The following is a 24,619-nucleotide window of genomic DNA, read 5'->3' as shown; positions in this document are numbered from 1 at the left end:
TGTCTTGTAGACAGCATATATATAGGTCTTGTTTTTGTATCCATTCAGCCAGTCTGTGTCTTTTGGTTGGGGCATTTAATCCATTTATAGTCAAAGTTATTATCGATATGTATGTTCCTATTACCATTTTCTTAATTTTTTTTTTTTTTTTTTTTTGCGGTACGCGGGCCTCTCACTGTTGTGGCCTCTCCAGTTGCGGAGCACAGGCTCCGGACGTGCAGGCTCAGCGGCCATGGCTCACGGGCCCAGCCGCTCCACGGCATGTGGGATCTTCCCAGACCGGGGCACGAACCCGTGTCCCCTGCATCGGCAGGCAGACTTTCAACCGCTGCACCACCAGGGAAGCCCTTGGGTTTGTTTTTGTGGGTCTTTTTCTTCTCTTGTGTCTCCGCTTAGAGAAGTTTCTTCAGCATTTTTTGTAAAGCTGGTTTGGTGGTGCTGAATTCTCTTAGCTTTTGCTTGTCTGAAAAGCTTTTGACTTTTCCATCGAATCCTGCCACTCCCTTCTGGCCTGCAGAGTTTCCGCTGAAAAATCAGCTGATAATGTTATGGGGATTCCTTTGTATGTTATTTTTTGTTTTTCCCTTGCTGCTTTTAATATTTTTTCTTTGAATTTAATTTTTGTTAGTTTGATTAATATGTGTCTTGGTGTGTTTTTCCTAGGGTTTATCCTGTATGGGACTCTCTGTACTTCCTGGACTTGGGTGACTGTTTACTTTCCCATGTTAGGGAAGTTTTCAACTATAATCTCTTCAAATATTTTCTCAGACCCTTTCTTTTTCTCTTCTTCTCCTGGGACCCCCATAATTCGAATGTTGGTGCATTTCGTGTTGTCCCAGAGGTCTTGAGATTGTCTTCAATCTTTTCATTCTTTTTTCTGCTCCTCAGCAATTATTTCCACCATTTTGTCTTCCAGCTCACTTATTCATTTTTCTGCCTCAGTTATTCTGTTATTGATTCCTTCTAGTGTCTTTTTCATTTCAGTATTGTGTTGTTCATCTCTGTTTGTTTGTTCTTTAGTTCTTCTAGATCTTTGTTAACCATTTCTTGTATTTTCTCAGTCCATGCCTCCATTCTATTTCCGAGATTCTGGATCATCTTTACTATCATTACTCTGAATTCTTTTTCAGGTAGATTGCCTATTTCCTCTTCATTTATTTGGTCTTGTATGTTTTTACCTTGCTCCTTCATTTGTGACATATTTTTTTGCCGTGTCTTTTTTTTTTTTTTCCCTAATGAGTGGGATTGTGTTTCTGACTTACTGGTTGTTTGACCTGAGACTTCCAACACTGGAGTTTGTAGGCTGTTGGGTAGAGCTGGGTCTTGGTGCTGAGGGTCCGGCAAGTTGCCTGGGGCAGCAAAAAAAACAATAACAAAGTAAAAAATAAACAGATATGTTAGGAAGAATATAAAAATAAAAGTATAGATGAATCAAGAGCCAGAAGGCACATCAGTACCGTAATAGTAAAAAAGAGGAGGAGGGAAAAGAAAAAAGAAGAGAAAAGAGGTGGGCCGGGGGAGGCCTTGGCTGTGGAGGGCAGGGCCTAAGCAAGGGTGAGGTTTGGGCGGTGGGCAGGGCTAATGCTCAGGACTGACAGGGCTGGAAAAGGCCCTGGGGACTGTGGGGGGTGGGGCTTAGGCTCAAGGAACAGAAGGGACCCAGGTTTGCCCCCCAGCCCTGGTCTCAGAGGGCGGGGGACCTCACAGGGGAGCCCAACAATCTTCCTGGGCTCTAGTGGGTGGGGCAGTTGCCCTCTGCTCCTCTCCCTCTCTTCCTGGAGGGCCCCTCCTGCCTGCCTCTCCTGTTCTCCCCTAGGCCTCCTTCCTATGCCCCCAAGGACCCACGAGACCTGGAGGGGCCTTTGGAGGGCAGGGGATCGGTCTGGGAGCTCAGCAGGCTGCCCGGGGCCCCAGTGGGTGGGGCAATCACCCTCTGCTTCTCTCCTGTCCCTCCTTGGATGGCTCCTCCTCATCTCCCCAGCCTCCCTCTTATGTCCTCAGGACCCACATGGCCTGGATGGGGCTGTGGAGGTGGGGTACTGGCTTGAGAGCTCAGCAGGCTCCCCAGCCCAAGTGAGCCAGGCGATCGCCCTCTGCTCCTCTCCTTCTCTTCCCAGAGAGTCCCTCCCTCGTGCCTCTCCTGATCTCCCTGACCTCAGGGGCACAGATCCTGTCTGACCTCCACTTCTCCTCCCCCCTCAGTCCCCCTACTTCCTACCAGTTTACTTTGGGGTTCCTACTATCTCCTTGGGCGTTAGCGTCCCCCACCAGCGGCTGGCAGGCACACTAGTTGTGGGGAGAAGCTAACTTTGTGTCTTCCCACACCACCATCTTGACTCTGCCTAGTTCACTTTTAATAGCTCTGATAACAAAGCTGCCTTTTTTGTTTTTAACGGCTAGTTTGAGCAAGTAGAGTTTGGGTTACACTTTGAAGGTAGCTCTATCAAGTGGCATTTCTAATATTACCTTCTTTATCACTGAATTTTCTGACTAAATAATTGGAATCTGTCTTGTTAATTTAGAAAATTCTTTATAAGGTAAAAAGGTTTTATCAGTTTTACTGAAAAAGTGTCTTAATTTTCATGCCTAAAAACAGGGATTAGTGTTTATCAATTTATGAAATGGCTGCTGTATGTCAAACCTTGGTGAGAATGTTAAAAAATAAACTGCCTCCCACCTTCAAAACTTGTGATGAAGGAAGACCAGGTTATGGTCAGACTTATCATTGACCAGAAATAAATGGAAGAAAAGAAAGCCCAAACTGAAACCTTTGTGACTACTTTCATCTATCTCTACTCTGATTTTCCCGTACCTTTACCTAAAAATTTTTTTTTTACCTTTTCTGACTTACTTTTTTACTGTTTTGATTTTGTTTGTATTTATTTCCTGTATTTATCTTTCCTATTATTGTATGTCAAAATGGTTAGCTTCTGTAGCAGTTTATTTATTTTAGTGTGTCTTCAAGTTATCTTGAGAGGTACTTCGAAAGAAACTAATTTTAATATTTAAAATACATGCCACAAAGTATTTGGGAAGGAAAGTTGGATTAAGAGAATGTGTGATTTAACTTACAACAGTGGAATTAGAATTCATGGACTGTGAATTATCTCTGCCCTACAGGAAAGGGCCTATCTTTTTTTATTGGATAACGAATGCTTAGACAGTTAATAAATTGACCAAATGGTGGAAAAACATAAAGTAGATTGGTGCAAGCTTTGGGATACTTACTCTGAGTCAGAAGTCAAATTTTAAGAGAGTGGCCAATTTCTTACCTTTTTCAAAAACATATTGGGTAAGCAGTATTCATTCTTATAATCTATTACTGTGCTTTTTGGTGATGGGAAGTACCGCTCATTTTTCTGCCCTTTCTTCTTTGTATTTTAAAGGTGGAATTCAGGGAACAAGAGCAGAAGAAATTCAACATTTATCATTTTGTGATTTTTTAAAAAATCTTTTTCCTCAGGTGACAGTTAACAAATGCATTCTTTAAAAGTTACTGTTCTTTTTTCAGAGTGATATGTTAAAATTGTAAGTTTGTTTTGTCAGACATAGTTATGGTTCATATTTTCTTTTTCTTATATATTGCATGATTGGAATTATGGGAATCTTAGATAAACATTGTGTTGCGAATGCGAATGATAGCAGTTTACGATAGCAATGATACGGTTTAGATTTCATTTAAAGAATTTCTGCTTTTGATTTTTTTATTAGTGCAAAGCAGCTGGTCCGAGGAGAACCCAATGTTTCGTATATCTGTTCTCGGTACTATAGGGCACCAGAGTTGATCTTTGGAGCCACTGATTATACCTCTAGTATAGGTAAGTAATGGACCCAAATATAATGACTTGTAATTATTTATTGCATCTTGTTTTAGTAATTTAGTATTACTGATCTGTTCTTAAATATAAATATACCTTGAAATATATTTCTTCTTAAAGATTGATATGCAAAAATGTATAGAATTTAAGATATATTTATTATTCTACTTTTACGTTTCTTGTATTATAAGCTACTCCTTTGTGATTTCTTTAGGAGTACAGTTATTTTTAACTTAAAATTGTAAATAAATTCTAAGTATACCTTTTCTAACTTAAAAAAAAAATTCCCCTGAAATATTCCCTTCTCAGCTTGATTGCCAGTTGGAGAATTTGCATCAATTAAGTTTATGATTAAAGTGGTAGGATGACCATATTACTGATACTCCTGCTGTGCTGTCTCAGTTGGTTATTTAAGTCTGCTCAAAAGGAACAATCTGATTTTTTCATTAGTAGTTTGGACAAACCCACCAATTCTGTAGAATTTGTCACCAAAGATCTTTAATGATAGAAGGAATTGAATAGAGACAGTTTGCTTCATTCTTCATTGACCTCCTCTTCTACCTCATTTTAGCCCACTAGTAGTAGTGCACATACAGAGTATGATCAGCTGGACATGAATAGGAAGCTAAGAAAGGAGCAACCTTAGGGTGGCATGCAGGTGGAGGTCAACTTTATTTTATTGTTATATATTGCTTCTGAAGATAATTCCTTAGTCCAAAAGCATACAAAACAAACAAACAAAAAATAAATGCGGTTTGCCTCTTTTATTTATTTTTTATTAATTTTATTTTTGGCTGCATTGGGTCTTCATTGCTGCATGCGGGCTTTCTTTAGTTGGAGCGAGTAGGGGCTACTCTTCGTTGCAGTGCGTGTGCTTCTCATTGCGGTGGCTTCTCTTGTTGTGGAGCATGGACTTGGTGTGCGGGCTTCAGCAGTTGTGGCACGTGGGCTCTAGAGCGCAGTCTCAGTAGTTGTGGTGCACGGGCTTAGTTGCTCCGTGGCATGTGGGATCTTCCTGGCCCAGGGTTCGAACCCATGTCCCCTGCATTGACAGGCAGTTTCTTAACCACTGCACCTCCAGGGAAGTCCTGGTTTGCTTCTTTTAAAAAAGTCATGACCATATTATGTGACATATTAAGGCATGTTTAACATAAACCTTTAACCCTCTTAAGAGTATATTACTTCTATAAATGTCCATGTCCCTAGCAGTTCTTTGGGAATACTTCTCACAAAAAAGGCCAGTGTAATCTGTTTCCTCTACTAGGAATCAATTTTCTGGATATTATGAGTACCTGCTTTCCAGTAGCCTCCTTTGCATGACTAAAACCAGATTCTGACGTCCTAGGCGTAGGACTCACCATAGGCCACTGATTCAGCTGGGACCTTTTGAACCCTAACAAGCCTAGATTTGGCTTTCCCTTTTAGATTTAGGATACTTGCTTCTTAAGACTCTGGAAGATTTATAAATAAACAAAAATAAATATATTTAAAAGTGTTCTAATACAAATATATTTTGGAAATATTTTTAACAATGGTATTAAAAGTGAAAGAGTAGCTGGACAAAATCAACTTGAATTTCTTAAATGAATTTTCTGTCATTATTTTTCCAAGCCAGTAAAATGTAGTCATTGGAGCAGGGATTTCTAATTCCTCTTTTTTTTTAATTTAATTTTTATTTTATATTGGAATATAGTTGACTTACAATGTTGTATTAGTTTCCAGTTCCTCTTGTTAGTGCATCTTACCACATCAGACTGATTAAATTATTTGTTGTCCCCATGCCATTCACCATTCTTCTCCTTCCCTACTGGTAGATGGAAAACCCAGCAATGATTTATGTTCATCTCCCTAAAACACTTGTTTGGTGATTCATACAAAACCCAGGAATCCAGAAACTGAAAATTAGCTTTTTCTTGCAGGAAGTCTTAGGTAGTGGGCTCTAAATAGAGTGCCCATATAATTTATCTTCTCATTTGGTAATACTTTTAAGAGAGAAAGGGGATGCTCTTCATAATTATCCCAGGACAGTCATCTAGACCAGGACTATCATGGGTAAGCCAGGATGTATGCTTTATTTTTTTATTTAGTAAATTTATTTATAAATTATTAAAATTATTAATTAAATTATTTTTTAAAGTTTTCTCTCAAGATTGAGGTTTCTGCTTTGACTTAAAAGTGAATTAAAATTTGTAATTTGTAAAATAAAATGTATTCTTCTCTCTTTGCATTTTAAAATATTCATATACTTAAGCACATTTTTCTGTCAGTCATATTACAAGACAAAAGTTTAACCATTTAAAGTATTAAAATTTTTTTCTCAGAAATTTTCATTGGCTTACAACCCTGTACATAGGACATTAAACCCTTGCATTCTGCTACTCTGTATAAGTACCTGCCAATGTGAAGAGATTGTATCACTTTGACTTATTTTTAAGTATAATAAGTAAATAATCATGTGCTATGTTTTCATTCTATAATCCCTGTCTTGGTTGTTGAAGACTTTAACATCTGCTATTTGATAATTAAATAGATATTACCCTTTATTAGAATATTCTTATTGTCCTGTTTCCTGTAGTAAGTTTAACACAATTTTTAAATGCATTAAGGATAGTTTGATGACTTTTTCCCTCTGTTTTGGATTATACAATCTTTTCCTTGTGATATTTCTCTGACCAAAGTAAAATTAGAAAATGTATACAATTTAATGCAACTTAAGCTACAGAGTATTAATAAGCTTTTTTTTTCTTTTTTCTTCAGATGTATGGTCTGCAGGCTGTGTGTTGGCTGAGCTGTTGCTAGGACAACCAATATTTCCAGGGGACAGTGGTGTGGATCAATTGGTAGAAATAATCAAGGTGAGAAGATGGGATCAGAATTTTTGAACTGGAAGGAATCTTATTGCTGTTTTCTAAGAATCCATATCTCTCACACACTCATGAAAAACTGAGGAAATGGAGAACGTGATCTAAGATCACATAGCAAGTTCAGCTGTGGAAGAAGTATAAGAACCCAGCTTTTGCTTTCTAATTGAGTTATTCTTTTGTTATGTGATACTAGAAAAGCTATTTTGGCTATCTGATACGAGAAAGGGATATATCTGTTATTTAAAGTACTTAAAAGCAATAGATCACTAAAATGTATATAAACTGAATAAAAACCCAAGCTATGTCTATTTTTGCTCACCATGTGCTCTCTGCTCATAATACTCTGCTGAGCACATAGGAGATGCTTGTATTTAGTCAATATTTAAATATTTATAAAATGAAAAAGTGAGTATATATGACTAGATCACTTGATAGAAGCAGAATTTTTACTTATAATTTAAGGAAGTTTTTACTTATAAATTTACTTATAATTTTATTTATTAGGTCTGTCAACACCTTTATTAACAACATCAGATCCAAAGTATTATTATTTTGGAATTCATACTGTCTCTTAAGAACAGCAGCACTGACATTTTCAAGTTTTTAATATTTGAGATCTTAAATAAGTTCTCACCTCCCCCCCCTTTAGTAATATCTAGTGTCTCTGTATTTAGACCACTAGATTGGTTGATTCTAAGGTTATAGTTTGTCCAAAGCAACAACACCTACTGTCTATTAGGCTTTATTCTTGATTTTCCAGATGTTTCACGGAAGTGGAAAATTGAAAATCTCCTTAGAGGTTATGTAGTCCAATTCTCTATCCAATGAAAGAAGCTTCTTAGTTACATTCCTGACAGATGATTTTTCAGTGTTTTCTTGAATACTTCCAGCATCAGGTCGCTACTTTGGAATGCAGCCTGTTTTGTATCTGGACAGCTTGAATTTAGTTTTTATTGTGCTGAGCCTCAGCAGCTTATTTATTTATTTATTTTAAAAAATTTTGTATTTTATATTGGAGTATAGTTGATTAACAATGTGTTAGTTTCAAGTGTACAGCAACGTGATTCAGTTATACATTATCTATTTTTCTAAATCTTTTCCCATTTAGGTTATTACAGAGTATTGAGCAGGGTTCCCTGTGCTATTCAGTAGGTCCTTATTGGTTCTCAGTAGCTTTTTGTAGTTATACACAGGATGGTGATTAAGTTATTTTAAAATCCTTGTACTTAATTTATAAGAATATGTTACTTTTTTTTTTTTTTTTTTTGCGGTATGCGGGCCTCTCACTGTTGTGGCCTCTCCCATTGCGGAGCACAGGCTCCAGACGTGCAGGCTTAGTGGCCATGGCTTACGGGCCCAGCCGCTCCACGGCATGTGGAATCTTCCCGGACTGGGGCACGAACCCGTGTCCCCTGCATCGGCAGGCAGACTCTCAACCACTGCGCCACCAGGGAGGCCCAGAATATGTTACTTTTGATAAAATGATTTTGCTAGGTATCAGTGTGTACAAGTGTGGTTGAAAACACCCATGTGTAATCAAGAATCTTCCTTACTATCTATATAATTTCTTATGATTTGCACTTGAGATCACTGGTATTTTGCTGTCTTTTTGTAGTAACCATCTTTTAGTTTCAAATTGAAGCTTTAAACTTAGTTCAACAGATCTACTTCCTTCCTGATTCCCATACTACACTCAGATCTAAGTTCAGATAGTTTGATTTCCTTGTTTCCTAAAAGCCTATGTATTCTTCATTATTATTCAAATTAGTATTCTAATACAGGAGTTGGCAAACTTTCTATAAAGGGCTAGATAAAACATTTTAGGCTTCATGGGCTAAAAGGAAAGTTAGGGATGTCTGAGATATATTGGATTGGGCAAAAAGTTTGTTCAGTTACTGAACACATTGTTCAGTAAAGTTCTTCATGAAAATGAAAAATGTGTCTTTTATTTGTACTTAAAACCGAACGAACTTTTTGGCCAACTCAATATAACAAAAAAATTTCCACATTTTTCATTGATGAAATTCAAGTCTACTAATTAGAGGAATGGATTTCTTTTGAGGGGGCTATAACATTTCTCTTAATTGGGATTCAAAGTCAGTGTTTTGTATCATCAAATTGATTGCAAATGTTTATCTGTAAAATCAATTCTTAGTTCCTGGGCCCTTCCTACATAAACAGAGATTGGGCCATAGTTTGCTGACCCTTAGTCAGTACAACCGTTCAGCATTTCTTCTATCCCCAGGCTTTCAGTTGTATCTGAGTTTACCATACTGCAATTCTCCTGGCGTATTGACATCCTATTTGTCATATATGTTTAGCTTATTAGAACTGCATCATTTCTCTACTGATTATAGTTTAGAACTGTGTGATGGTTTATTCTTTGTCATTAATTTTAATGAATTCATACAGGACACAAACGAAATTGCTTAGGAAGCTAAACTGAATATCTGTGATAAATCCTATATCTCATATCTTATACACCTTTAAGTCCAGAACTTATTTCACCACTTTTTGTCAGTCCTTGTAATTCAGTTTTCTACTAATATTGGTCTGTGCTTATTTAATTTTAGTAGAAACTGTCAATTTGTTATTGATGGTTTAAGACTTCATTTTCATTTAGGGCTTATTTGTTGCAAGTTTGTCCATGATTAATTTGTTGTAGTAGGCCATCTCTAAAACAAAACACTCTTTTCATTTTTATGTTATCTTGTCATCTTGCATTTATACATAGTCATCACCTACTGAAGTTCCAAGATCACTTTCTATAGATGTTTTGAAGATGATATAATGGAGTTAACATCCCAGGACAGTTTGGGATATCAAGCTTCTCAGTCCCTTTTACAGTTTTAAGCAATACTACCCAGGATAAATGATATATCAGTATTAGTTTACCACCCATTTGGTGACCTAAAGTTATACATTACACTAAGGTTAATTAATAGACATTGTATTGGGGTGTGTGTGTATGTGTGTATAGTATAGCTCTAAATCTTATTGCATGGAGGTTAATAAACTTTGTAGGGATTTTGTGTGTTTAAGTTAGCTCTAAGTCTTGTTGATCCTGTCTGTGTACTTTACATGTTGAATATCTGTGGTGTTTCATTGAAATAAGAACTCTTAACTAATTATGATATAACTGTTCCAGTTTTCCTGATCTAAGTTGTATGTCAGAAAAGAGTTGTATAGGTTAGCTTTCAAAGTTAAATGTATTAAGACATTTTATATTTTAAGCAAATATTGTCATTTCTGCTAATCAGGACTTCAAGAATAGATTTGAGTTTTCCGTGAAAAGTGGTCTCGCAGTTGCCCAACTCAAGTCTCAGTTTTTTTGAGATGTTAGGCATGCACCCTTAGTCCTTTCGGTAACTAGGGAATCTATGTTACTGTTCCTTTCTGCTCTTTCCATTTTCTCTCTTGAAAGCCTCATGGGTATTCCTCTGGAGTAACTGGAGGTAGCTGACGCAGCCCCCCACACCCCTGCCCCCGGTACGATAGGTACTCTTCTCTCTGATTTTGAGTTTATGCAAAAAGTGAACAATCGTACAGCAAACTTCATAAATTATAAATGGTAGAATTACCTAATTATTTTATAAACTTTCTGAGCAGGGACTTTCTTTTATTGTTGTGTTTTAATATCCAAGGACACCAAAATAGTTTTCAGTAAGTGTTTAAATTGAATTAATCTACTAGATCATTGTTCATTCATGAATTTGGAATTACCTGGGAATTAATAAGAAAAGTTAGTGTGATTGTTGTTGTATATGTTGTTTACTAAATTTTATTGGCTTGGACGTCCATGCCAATAATTTACAGAATGAGTAACACAGAGTATTATTTAAACTGAGCTAACTTAGCTTAACCGTAACCTCCCTACTTACCCTCAAATAAGGCTTTTGAAAAATATTTAGAATAAAATTAAAATACATCTTCAGAGTAAGTTAAAAGTGTAAGGCAGAATGGAATAGAAAGTCATGAGAAATCATTTTTAAGCATGAAAAACACTTAGCTTTCTGAAGTTGATTTCATACATAGGATTATCAGATCAGAATCTCATTATGCCGGTTAATCTCTGAGTATCAAAAAGTGCTTGGATTTTCAAAGCATTTGTAAACAGAGAGATCTGTTTGGGACTTCTCAGATAATAAGATTTTTTTTCTTAAATTCTTCCTTAACAGTACTAGTTAAAATACCCTTAAGGAATATTTGATGTGGTTTCAGATACCTGGATAAAAATAAAACATTTTAGGAGAACATCTGTCAGGAATTTCACAAACCATAGGTTCAGTGATATAGCATTGCCCTTTGACACCTCTGCCATAAGTCATAGCAGTGGGGTTAAAGAGTCTTTTGAAGACTTGGAAAAGGTAGTAGTTTTTAATATGATTACTTTTTTATAATTATATATGCTATAATTTTATATGCTTAATGCAGAAAATATACCCAGACACAAATGCAAAGAAAAGAACAAAAGTAATCACTTTCTATTCTGGTACATCATGAAAAATAACTTATGTGAATATTTTTATACACTTTTCTATGCATATGTATGTTAAAACAAAAGTGCCATCTGTTTTGTAGACTTTTTTTACTAAATAATTAAATGTATTTCTCATGTGAAGAAGTGTATGTTGACTAAGTGATTTTTTTAATGACTGCATAGATTCTATTGTAGGTTCTATTCTGAATTACATAATTGATTCTGAAAAGAATAATATAAAGTGATAAACTATTGCTTTTGAAGAGAAATTCCATATTTAGCTTCTCAAAGATTTGATCATTAACTTCCTTATATAAATGACAGATGTCCCCAAAATTCCGCAGATGGATTGAAGTTGAAGCAGTCTAGGAAATTCTGGACCTGGGAATGCTGTAGGTTTTACTAATAGTTTCTTTTCCCCCTCCAAATTTTAAAATGTAAATTTCAAGTAAGGAAAGGCAAGCTTCAGTCCAGAGTTGAATTTTTGGATTAAAATATCACAGAACTTAATATTTGAAAGAAACCAACCATTTTGTAGAATTTCAAGTTTTAAATGTAATAATGTTCCTAGAGATATATTTTGATTTATTCCATAAACATTTACTTATGCTTTGTAATAATATGACCCTTTCTTTCTAATGGAAGAGTTTTAAAGGCAGAAGTAGTTAAGAGCCCACCTCTAGATGATAGAATTTCTCTATAGCTTTCATAACTGTAGTAACTAGCCTTTTAAATTTGGATATATCTCTTTTAGAAAAGCATGGCATTAAACATGTAGATCGTTTTTTCTTTAATTTTTTATTTTTATAGTTGATTTACAACATTGTGTTAGTTTCTGGTGTATGGCAAAGTGATTCAGGTATACATATATATGCATATCCTTTCATGTTCTTTTCCATTATAGTTTATTACAGGATATTGAATATAGTTCCCTGTGCTATACAGTAGGACCTTGTTTATCTATTTTATATATAGTAGTTCGTATCTGCTAATCCCAGACTCGTAATTTCTCTCTCCCCCATTGGTAACCTTACCTCTTTGGTAACCATAAGTTTGTTTTCTGTGTCTGTGAGTCTGTTTCTGTTCATAAATAAGTTCATTTCTGTCATATTTTAGATTTCACATATAAGTGATATCATATGGTATTTGTCTTTCTCTTTTTGACTTACTTCACTTAGTATGATAATCTCTAGGTCCATCCATGTTGCTGCAAATGGCACTATTTCATTCCTTTTATGGCTGAGTAGTATTCTGTTTTTTGCATGTGTATATACGTACACCATATCTTCCACATCTTTTTTATCAATTTATCTGTTGATTCCATGTCTTGGCTGTTGTAAATAGCCAAGGTTGCTTCCGTGTCTTGGCTGTTGTAAATAGTCCTGATATGAACATTGGGGTGCAAAACATACTTAAATAATTTGTTATAAGGCAATTAAAATTACACAATTTCCCTTTTAAAACAACTTTACTAAGCTATTGTTTAATTTTCTCTTAGCAATAATTCAATTTAGATATTTGTGTAGATGGCTCTTACACAGGTAAGAGCTAGTAAAATCTTATCTCTAGCAGAAACTTTAGAAATTTGAAAGTAAAAAACAGATCCAAATAATCTTTTGATTATGTTATTATAGCTAAGTAAGTGGACTTCATTTCTTGTGATGCCTATCAGTAGAAAAAGATTTAGCAGTGGAGAGTGGGATTAAGGAGAGAGAGGGAAAAAAGAGGATTTTCACTTTTTACTGTTCTGTGACGATTTTTTTTTTAAACAATCAGCTTTTTGAAATCCCAGAAACTATGGAAAAAATAGGTGTTTTCAGTTGTTTTGTGCCAGAATCTTTTGTTAGGAAACAAATAAAAACAGTTACATAGAGTTAAAAGAGCTGCATTTTATTACAAATGTCTGTCTAAATCATTGTTTTCCTGGTCTTCCAGTTTGACTGATGGCTCTTTGCAGTATAATTTATAGACAAATAGATCGGTGATTATCTGGCCCCTCAGAAGTCTACATTTTCTAATATTGGTAAAATACTGCTAATTATAAAAGCTACCACTCAGTGAGAACTTCCTCTGAACCAGGCACTGGGCTAAGCACTTTACATATATTACCACATTTAATCCTTACCTTAATCCTAGAAGGATGATAATGACAAAGATGAGTACCACTACTGTATCTGGGAGGGGTTGGGTGGTAGGAAAATCCTGTCTGATTCATCTTTAGCTAAATTGGTGTCCTCTATTCATGGTATTTTGTAGCTCTGGGGAAAACAATATGATACTTAATGTCAACTTGTTTTCTAGAACCCATTAATTTAGTATATTTTTTAATATATTTATTTATTTTTGGCTGCACTGAGTCTTCGTTGCTGCACGCGGGCTTTCTCTAGTTGTGGCGAGCGGGGGCTACTCTTCGTTAAGGTGTGCGGGCTTCTCATTGCGGTGGCTTCTCTTGCTGCGGAGCATGGGCTCTAGGCGTGCGGGCTTCAGTAGTTGTAGCACGCGGGCTCAGTAGTTGTGGCTCACAGACTCTAGAGCGCAGGCTCAGTAGTTGTGGCACACGGGTTTAGTTGCCCCGCGGCATGTGGGATCTTCCCGGACCAGGGCTCAAACCTGTGTCCCTTTCATTGGCAAGCGAATTCTTAACCACTGCGCCACCAGGGAAGTCCCTGAATTTAGTATTTTTAAAGTATGACCACAAAATAAAGGAAACAGCCCCTAAATCTTATTGTAATGAATATACGAAATCAGATTGTGATGTCTTTGGACTAGATTCAGTTGTGCTTCATCTAAAGCAATCAAGGTTGTAATAGTGGATTCCTTGCTTTCAAGTACAGCTCAGTGTCATTTTCATCATCTTTGTTTAGCAAATAGTTTAGCTTTCAGTTATCTCCGTATTATGAGTTGTTTAGCACCTGTGTGTGCACTCTCTCCTGGCTTAACATTTTCACCATTAAACAGTCTTTCAGAGAGAGGTCTCAGATATTAATAACTAAATCAGAATTTAATGAGTATAAAATACTTCTTTTCCTAAGTTTTTTGACAGCTCCATGACGTATCTTTGCTAACATGCATTTGGAGCTTAATCATATGTTACCTGGTGATATTTCTTGTGCTGTCATATTATAGAGCTTTTGTGTTGTTAACAGACTGCAGGGACAGCATATTAAATTTAGTTCTCTCTCCTTTTTCCACTCTCCGGAACAAGTAAGCACACTCCATTACACATTGTGGTACACATTTTTACTTGTAATGTATCAATATAATATGCAATATATTAAAAAATTTTATTGCTTTTTTCATTCTTGTATTATTTGTTTAAATTTTTCTATGTTTATTACTGACTAGAGCAGCAACTTTTAGTAGCTTTTGGATCATGGGCCTCTTTGAAAATCTGTTCATAGCAATGGACTCTCCCCCAGAAAAATGTAGTCATGCCAGAGTTTTGCATATGATATCAGGTGAACTTTGGACTTTCTGAAGCTCATCCAGAATCCCTAGCTTAAATATCCCTATACTAGTACAAGGAACTATGGTTACAGTTTATAGTAACTGCCTGCAGTATAAATATTATGTACATAATGTCAACGTTTTAAAAATAAGTGAATGAGGGCTTCCCTGGTGGCGCAGTGGTTGAGAGTCCACCTGCCGATGCAGGGGACACGGGTTTGTGCCCCGGTCCAGGAAGATCCCACGTGCTGCGGAGCGGCTGGGCCCGTGAGCCATGGCCGCTGAGCGTGCGCGTCCAGAGCCTGTGCTCCGCAACGGGAGAGGCCACAACAGTGAGAGGCCCATGTACCGCAAAAAAAATAAATAAATAAAAAATAAAATAAAAGTAAAAATAAGTGAATGAGTAAATGAGTATTAGAATAATCATTTTAATGTAAAACTCCTCAACTACATCTTTACATTAATATGTTGTACATAGACCAGAAGAAACATCAAGTTTTAAGTAACTACTATGAAATTTTACTGACTCTACAGTAATACTAATACTTGGTTAAATCTCTGTGCGCTTATATGTAAGTGTGCCCAGGCACAGAGAAGCCGTTTTCTGGCAGTGTGGTCTAGTTTAGCTTTTGACTTGAGAATAATGACATCCATTTGAAATCTTTAATTTCCCCAAAACAAACAGTATAAAATGATTTACTAAGTTGCCACGATATGTTTTATTTATGCAAAGAAACTTTTTTCACACAGACCTAAGTTTCATGACATTGTGACCTCAAAACTGTTGTACTGATAATTACATTTTACAACCCGACTCAGAAGACCATGCACAGAATTACTCTTTGTGGGATATAATACACTTCACGTGTCAACTGCAGATTCTTCCACATGGTTGCATTTTTGAGTTCTTTGGTGTGTTTGCTTAATTTCAGGGTCCAATATAAAGAAACACTGGAATCTTGTAGAGGGGCATTTATTTTGTTAAAAGCATACTGATTGATATTTCATATTTATAAAACATAATTTTTATATTATTGATACATATATAATAGAAGGAAGACATGAAGAAAATCTTGGCATGTGGTGCTATGAAGAACTATAGTGTTAATGATGCTCAAAAGAAGCAAGAGCTGGATGATGTGTGTATAAGATGTTTACGTGTCTCAAAGCGGAGTGTGATTTTTAAAAGTTTGGGAAATACAGTGAGGTTTTTTTTTTTTCTTAACCCAAGAGATTCTAATCCCACCCCTAGCCCCTTTTCTGTTTTGTACTCCTACCTTGAGCATACCACTATGGCTGAGATTCACCTAGAAAAAAAAGGCCTTTGACTCCTGTGAATATGTATTAACCAAGAATGACTTTTTTACTTTATGTTGAATAATTTGCATAATCAAAACAGTAATCACCTTTTTCAGGGGGAAGGAGGGTACTTGTTGCCAAATATAAAATTTTATTCAGGAAGAAAAAATGAGAGTCAAAACAATCTTTAAAAAAAAGAGTAAAGTCATACTTCCCATTTTTGAAACTTACTATACAGCTGCAGCAATCAAGACAGTGCATATACAATGGAATATTATTCAGCCACAAGAAAGAAGGAAATCCTGCCATTTGTGGCAACATGGATGGACATTAGGGCATTGTACTAAATGAAATAAGCCAGAGAGAGAAAGACAACTACTGCATGGTATTCCATGTATGTAGAATCTAAAAAGAAAAGAGTCAAGTCATAGAAACAGAGAGTAGAAAAGTGGTTACCAGGGACTTAGGGAGGTGGAGGAAATGAGGAGAGGTTGGTAAAAGAGGACAGACTTTATAAGATGAATAAGGTCTGAGGATCTGACGTAAAACATGATGGCTATAGTTGATAACACTATTAAATGTTCTCACCAAAAGAAGGAAGGAGGGAAGGAAGGGAAGGAAGTGTGAGGTGATGAATATGTTAATTAACTAGATGGTGGAAATCCTTTATATGTATATAAAATCACCACTGTGTACATTTTGTATGTCTTACAATTTTGTCAGTTAAACCTCAAGAAAGGGTTGGGGGAAGTATAGTACTGACATGAGTGTAGGCATGTAGATCAATGGAGTAGAATTGAGAGTCTAGAAATAAACCTTTACATTTATGGTCCATTGACCTTTGACAAGGGCAGTTCAACAGGGAAACAATAGTCTTTTTAACAAATGATATTTGGGCAACTGGCTATCCATATGCAAAAGAATGAAGTTGGACACCTACCTCTTACACCGTATACAAAAATTAACTCAAAATGGATAGACCTAAACATAAGAGCCAAGACTATAAAACTCTTAGAAAGAAACATGGGTGTAAATCTTTGTGACCTTCAATTAGGCAGTGACTTTTTAGATATGGCACAAAAAGCACAAGTGACAGTAGAAAAAACAGATACATTGAACTTCATCAAAATTTAAAAATTTGTGTTTCAAAGGACACCATCCAGAAAATTAAAAGACAGCACACAGAATGGGAGAACATTTTTGCAAATCATATATATGATAAAGGACTTGTATCCAGAATAAGGAACTCTTACAACTCAATGATAAAAAGACAACCCAATAGAAAAATGGGCAAAGGATCCGAATAACATTTCTCGAAAGAAGACATACAAATGACCAGTAGGCACACATACACAAAAAAGATGCTCAACATTGTTAGTCATTAGAGAAATGCAAATCAATACCATAATGAATACTACATCACATTCATCAGGATGGCTAAAATAAAGACAGACAATAACTAGTATTGGTAAGGATGTGGAGAAATTGAAATCTTCATACATTGCTGGAGGGATTGTAAAATGGTGTGAACAAAAAATGGTTTGGCACTTCCTCAAAATACTAAACATAGAGTTACCATATGACCCGGCAATTCCATTCATAGGAATGAATTGAAAACATTTATCCACACAAAAACTTGCACATAAATGTTCATAGCAACATTATTTGTAGCCAAAAAGTAGAAATGTTTCAAATATCCATCAGTTGATGAATGGATAAAGAAAATGTCAGACACAAAAGACCACATGTTAATGTGATTCCATTTATGTGAAATGTCCAGAATAAGCAGATCTGTAGAGACAGAAAGTAGATTAGTGGTTGCCAGGAATTGGGGAGAGTGGAAATGGGAGTGACTGCTCATGGGTGCAGGGTTTCATTTTGGGGTGATGAACATGTTCTAAAATTAGATAGCAGTTGATGGCTGTACACCTCTGGATATACTAAAAAAAATCAGTTCTATACTTTAAAGGGGTGAATTTCATAATATATGAAGTATATCTGAAAGATTTTTGTTCTGAAGACAAGAGTGACGGCATGTGCCTACAGAACTTTTGATCAGGTCGTGTTGCTGTTTCCACCATATTTTAAGAAAGGCAATAAACTCTGACCATAGTTTTGCAAAGGACTCAGATCAAGTTAAGTGACAGATGGCACAGGATTAAATGGAGTACAGCATGGACACATAAAGGGACCCTCCTGTACTAGTTTATCCCCTCTAGGCTGAGAAAATACTTCAGCCAAATTGTTTAGTTGTGTTCAAATAACATGACAACTTGATGCTCTTTTCTTCACAGATGTTCCTAATGGGATTTTAAGATTTGTATTGCTGCACTTTTTTGCCGGGGAAGGGGTGGGTGGTGGTTCCTTGCCTTTTGGAAGTCAGTGGAGAACCCTGAGAAGGAAACATTGCATACACCACCAAAAAAAAAAAATTCTTATACCAAAATTTCACTCATATATTGTAAGAAAGAGGTAGATGGAAACTGGATAAAATCTGTGTGTGTTGAGAGTTAAGTATTTTGGCTACCTACAGAGGACATAGCATTTTATATCAATCCTGTGGAAGTGAAAATGTGTAGAAATGATTCCAGTGTCAATAGAGTACTAATACTTTGAAATAGAATAGCTCAGTGACATCTTTTCTAGTTTTCTAATTAGAGAAATTTGTTACATTTATGATATAGGCAGCCAACTTGACAGTTATGCAATTTGAATAAACATTTCTTTTATGCAGAAAGGAAATAAAGATGTTTAATTATTCAGCCATGTCACACGTAATCTCTTTTGCTTCTGTGTTACACAGTTTTTATCTGCTTATTTAAAAAGCTTTGATTGAATTCATTATGTATAGCCTGGGTCATGTATCCTTTTAGTCTTTCAGGGTACATACCCCTAAATCAACAACATGTTGATTTAGTGAACTATCTGGGCTAGAACATCGAGGGTCTTTGCCCTCAAGGACTTCAGAGACTCATTGAGGGGAGGAAGGGAACAAATGAGGGCAATAAAGTAAGGCAGGTATGATCCCAGAAGTCTGAGCAGAGTACAAAGGCAGGAGCATTCTATTTGGAGGTAAATCCTATCTGGAAAGACTTCATAGAAGAGGTAACTCTTGAGCTGACTCTTGAAACATGGAAAGATATTCACCATTTAGTGAAAGGACGAGAATGGAGGACATACGTGCCAATTTGGACAAGGATGCTTAGTGAAGTCAGGTCTATTGTGTGTTGCTTTATGGTTTGAGCCTAAGGTTCTGAATGGTGGGGATAGAATATGAGTTTACCAGGAGAGAGAAGGCTGGAGCTGTGGGCAGTGGCCAGAACACATTAGTATGTAAGCAGCTGGAAGCCACTGTAGGATTTTAAGCAGAGGAGTAACAGATTTCTAATAGAATTTCTTTTATTTCACATTTGCTTTAAAGGCTGCACATACAGCTCTATTGCTAAAGTTTGGCGACCTCTGGTGTTGAGCCATTAAAACGCAAAGCTGTGAAAGAAATGTATTTCAGAGCTTTTGTCAGATGATTCTTGGCTGTGTTTTATTTCTTTGAAGACATAAATCGTAATTCCTGACTTGATATTTATTGGTGTTAGCTAAATTTGCAACTAAATGAGTGAAAAAAATGTTAAAACAAGCATGATGGGACCGGGTACAAATGAAATGATTGATTTAATCATAAGGGATGAACAGCATCCCCAAAGGGTTGTAACAGGCTAATCTCTGGTACTTTGAGTCTTTCCACCACCTACTCCACATGATGTTCTAGGACAATGGACTTAAAAAATGCTTTTTTGCAATAAATGGAAAGATCTTATTCTAATAACAGATAACTCAGAGTACACACGTCCCAATGGTGTGATAATTTTGAACGTCCGCCCCTTTTATTGTGTGAGAGATATACTTACAGAAAAGTGCATAAAACGTTACGTGTAGTTTCGTTTCCTTTAAGTTGTGGGGGACTCAGTTTTTAGGAAATCCAGGAATAATAATTATTTTTTAAGTGTACCCTTAGTCTAAAAGTTTTGGGAAAAAATTACTTTTCCACCTCTTAATATTTGGGGAATCCTAAGACTTGTGTCTGAAGTGATGAAGTCCACATCAAACATGCTTTTTCTTAATCTATAAAATGAAAAAGTTTAAGTATATGATTTCAGAGTTTCCAAATATAAATCAGCTGAAATAAATCAGGCGGAAATACACTCTGAACCTAATAGAAACAACATAAAACTTAAAGATATACTCAGAAGTAGAAATGGGATAGTTGATGTATTTAAATGTTTTATATTTGTGGTATTGATTGCAGATGGTGATGCATTCAGAATCTTGCTCTTCATAATCTGTCACTTGTTTACCTTTTAGCCTTTAATGTTGCCATCCATCCATTTTCTAATCCTTATTTTCTGTTAGCACTCAACTGTTAACAGTTATCCAGATCATGCTGTTCTCCACTTGGTACCTAGAGCGCACAGAATGCGCATCTGACTCGCTTGCTTCCTAGATTCCTTAAGTAAAATTAGCTCTTGCCTCTCCTTTCAGGATCCTTTCCTGAATCTTTTCCTTACTTCAGTGCATTGTTAGCACTTTCACCTTACACATTATCTGTGCTAATTTTGTTGTACTGATCTTGGCTATTTGAACTTGATTTATAATGTACAAGTCTCTCTGCCCTAGAGCTCCTTGAGCATAGGAACTTTGTTGAGTGAGTGACTTAAGGAGGCTGAAAAAAATTTTTAAATGCCTCTCAATTATGTCTAACCTTTGCATTCTTACATTCCTTTGCATCTTAACTCATACCTTTGCTTTCTTAAAGACTAAACATACTGTATATAAAATAATTCTGATTTTAGGGTTTGACAGACTCTGATAACTTTTAATGCTAGCCTTAATATAGCAACGGAAGAAGGATAAACATATGGTTGTATTTAGGGTAGTAACGTCATCACAAATTACATAATGGTCTGTTTTTTACTTTTTAAATTAATTTCATAGAGATGTTAACTTACATACAGTAAAACGTAGCAACTTTAAGTGTACAGTTTAATGAGTTTTGACAAACATATAACCACTATCCTGGTCAAGGTTTAGAACATTTACATCACCCCAAAAAATGGGGTGACCAAATGTCCCAGTTTACCCAGGACTGAGGGATTTGTCAAGAGAGTCCCAGGTAAACTGGGACAGTTGATCACCCTGTTTGTATACCTTTGCAGTCTCCCATCTTCTGTTTCAGGTCACCATAGGTCTGCTTTCTGTCACTGATGATTAGTTTTTCCTATTCCAGAATTTCATATGAATGGAATCTCATAGTATATGTATATTTTTATATCTGGCTTCTTTAGCTCAACATCATGTTTTTGAGACTCATCCATCTTTTTATTTGTATTACCTATTTATTCTGTTTTATGCTTAGTTGTATTCTGTGCATATACCACAATTTGTTTATCCATTCACTTGTGGATGGGCATTTGACTTGTTTTTTTGTTTTGGCTATTATGAGTAGAGTTTCTGTGTTTGTTTATAAATATTTCTGCAGACATGTGTTTACATTTCTCTTCAATAAAGAGCTAGGACTGAAATTGCTGGTCATATGATAAGTGTATGTAAACTTTGTAAGAAATCATCAAACTGTTTTCCAAAGCAGTTTCACTATTTTTCACTCCCACCAGCAGTGTATGAGAGTTCCAGCAGTTTACATTCTTATCAACATACGGTATTCATAATAACTTTAAGTTTAGTCTTAAAATTGCTTTTATCATTAGGAAATGTCCCTCTTTGTTTAATTTCCTTGTCCTGAAGTCTACAATTTTCTGATATTAATGTAATAAGCACTCCATCCTTCTTATGATTAGTGTTTGCATGGTATATCTTTTTGCATCCTTTTACTTTTAATATTTGTGTCTTTATATTTAAAGTTCATTTCTTACAGACAGTATATACATAGGTCTTCTTTTTTAAATTGTCTGATAATTTCTGCCTTTAATTGGAGCGTTTAGACCATTTACATTCAATGCAATTATTAATATGCTTGGGTTTAAGTATTCCACCTTGATATTTGTTTTCTTTTTATTGTTCCTTCTCTCTCTCTTCTTCTCTTTTACTGCTACCTTGTGGCTTATAATTGAGTGTTTTTTATTTTCCCTATTGACTTTTTTTTTTTTTTTTTAATTTATTTTTGGCTGTCTTGGGTCTTCGTTGCAGTGCATGGGCTTCTCACTGAGGTGGCTTCTCTTGTTGCAGAGCACAGGCTTTAGGCACGCGGGCTCAGTAGTTGTGGCTCACGGGCTCTAGAGTGCAGGCTCAGTAGTTGTGACGCACGGGCTTAGCTGCTCCGTGGCATGTGGGATCTTCCCGGACCAGGGCTCGAACCCGTGTCCCCTGCATTGGCAGGCGGATTCTTAACCACTGAGCCACCAGGGAAGCCCTCCCTATTGACTTTTTAAGCTATATCACCATGTTGCATTTTTTTTTAGAGTTTGTTCTAAGATTGAAAATAGGCATCCTACAAATAATAATTTACCACTTTGCATATAAAGTAAGAACCTTACAACAAAGTATTTCCATTTTCCCTTCCTGTCCTTCGTGCTCTTGTCAGACATTTTTTACTCCTACAATACTTTATTATTTTGCTTCAAACAGTTTTCTTCTAAAGCAATTTAAAAGCAAAGGGGAAATGTCATACATATAGCCCATATTTACCAGTTTTGGTGGTCTTTATTCCTTTTTATAGAGAGGAATGTCCATTTGGAATCCTTTTCTGTCATCCTGAAGTATTTTCTTTTAGTGAAAATCTCCTGGTGACAAACTCTCTTAGCTTTTGTTTGCCTAATAATGTCTTTTGAAGGATATTTTCACTGGATATAGAATTTCTTGGTTTCCAGTTTCTTTTTTTAGAAAGGTCTCTATTTTCTTCTGGCTTGCATTGTTTCTGCTAAGTCAGCTGTCATTCTTATTGTTGGCTGTATAAAATGTGTCCCTTTGTTTTGGGAAAGATTTTCCCTTTATCAGTAGCTTTTATTAGTTGATTGTGACTTGTTGTGTTATTTTCTTTATTTATACTGCCTAGGTTTCACTGAGATTTTCATCAAATTTGGAAAAATGTTGGCCACTATTTCTTCAAATAGTTTTTCTACATCTTTCCCCCCAGTACCCTACTCAGACTCCAAACACACATACATATGTTTTTCTAGCCATTTTACCTCCATGCTTCAGCTTCGGTAGTTTCTATTTTTTGTTTTTCTTTTGTTTTTTAAAGTTCACTGATTGTCTTCTGTGGTGTTAGACCTCCAGGGAAGTTTTCATTTCACGTGTCATACTTTTCAACTGTACAATTACTGTGTTGTTGTTTTTTTTTAATCCTCCATGTGTCTCCTCATTATAATAGCTGTCTTATAGTCCTTATTTGTCAATCGTGTCATCTCTGTCATTTTTGGATCTGTACCTGTTGACCAGTTTTTCCCCCCTCTTCTTTTTGGATCATATTTACCTTTTTCTTTAAAGAGTATTTTGTCAGTTAGTTTTCTAGTTATTTACTCTAGAGAGCAATTCTTTTATCAGTTACTTAATAATGACTAGAAGGAGAAGTCCATGATAATTTTTTTTTAAAATAATGCAAGCCTTTGCCTGACATTCCAAATTTATTGAACTACTGATGCCAGGTTATGCAGAATTGTACTATGTTATATAAGGCTTTTAGTTTACATTAGACCACCTTAAAGTAGTTATGGCTCCCTGCTAGGTGTGCACAATATTTATACCCAAAGCAATTCCATAACAATGGTTTCTGTAACTTAGGCCTTGAGATTAAAAATTCTGAGCAATAGAATTACTTATAATGTGCACATCCATGGGACTTGCCCATCATTTAACATTCCAATCTAAATTCTACATGTGTGAAACAATCACTTACATACAAGGTACTAAACTTATATGTTTGGTATTGCAGATATGCTTAAGCATGAGTAAGCATGGGATTTACAGTGAAAATCTACAGCTAAAGGAGCCTGAAAGTGATTTATCAAGATTGCTCAATTATTAAAAGAATTTTTACAAAACTTTATAAAATAAGTTTGAGATTTGTTACACTTTTTGATCTTGTTTAGCCAAATTGATACCTGTATTTATTCATATTATTCTTCTGTTGCCTAAAATCTATAATCCATAAACATTTCAAGATATTCCTTTTATTAAATTGATATAGTTAGATTTTACCATGATACAGGTAGATTTTATTTAAATCATGTTTTAAGTTGTCAAGAAAAGTCCAACTTTTTTGTTTAACTTTTAACTATAGCCTTGTGATCTTATAAAATCTAAATATATTCCACATGACTCCAAAGAATTCAGGTTTTAGTTTATGGTATAACCAATGGAGTTTAAGAAAGTGATTTTTTAAAATTATTATTAGTTTTAAAATAAATTTATTTATTTAATTTTGGCTGTGTTGGGTCTTTGTTGCTGCACGTGGGCTTTCTCTAGTTGCAGCGAGCAGGGGCTACTCTTTGTTGCAATGGGAGTGCTTTTCATCGTGGTGGCTTCTCTTGTTGTGGAGCACGGGCTCTAGGCACACAGACTTCAGTAGTTGTGGCTTGTGGGCTCTAGAGCACAGGCTCAGTAGTTGTGACGCTTGGGCTTAGTTGCTCCACGGCACGTGGGATCTTCCCGGACCAGGGATCCAACCCATGTCTCCTGCATTGGCAGGTGGATTCTTAACC

General features: G+C 35.9%; 1 protein-coding gene across 5 annotated transcripts in view; it reads left to right on the top strand.

The window, feature by feature from the left end:
* Positions 1–24,619, top strand: part of GSK3B (glycogen synthase kinase 3 beta) — a 201,585-nt gene that overhangs the window by 125,051 nt on the left and 51,915 nt on the right. For all 5 annotated transcript variants that reach the window (XM_089910578.1, XM_022561810.3, XM_022561604.3 and 2 more), the window contains 2 exons: positions 3,712–3,818; positions 6,576–6,673. In XM_089910578.1, the coding sequence (XP_089766704.1) occupies positions 3,712–3,818; positions 6,576–6,673 (205 nt within the window). The remainder of the gene's footprint in view (positions 1–3,711; positions 3,819–6,575; positions 6,674–24,619) is intronic.

The sequence above is a fragment of the Delphinapterus leucas genome, chromosome 4, assembly GCF_059928025.1.
Source record: "Delphinapterus leucas isolate spDelLeu-1000000601 "Yukka" chromosome 4, BTC_Dleu_Yukka2, whole genome shotgun sequence".
Lineage (NCBI taxonomy): Eukaryota > Metazoa > Chordata > Mammalia > Artiodactyla > Monodontidae > Delphinapterus > Delphinapterus leucas.
Note: the sequence above shows the minus strand (reverse complement) of the source record. Positions and strands in the feature narration are given on the sequence as shown.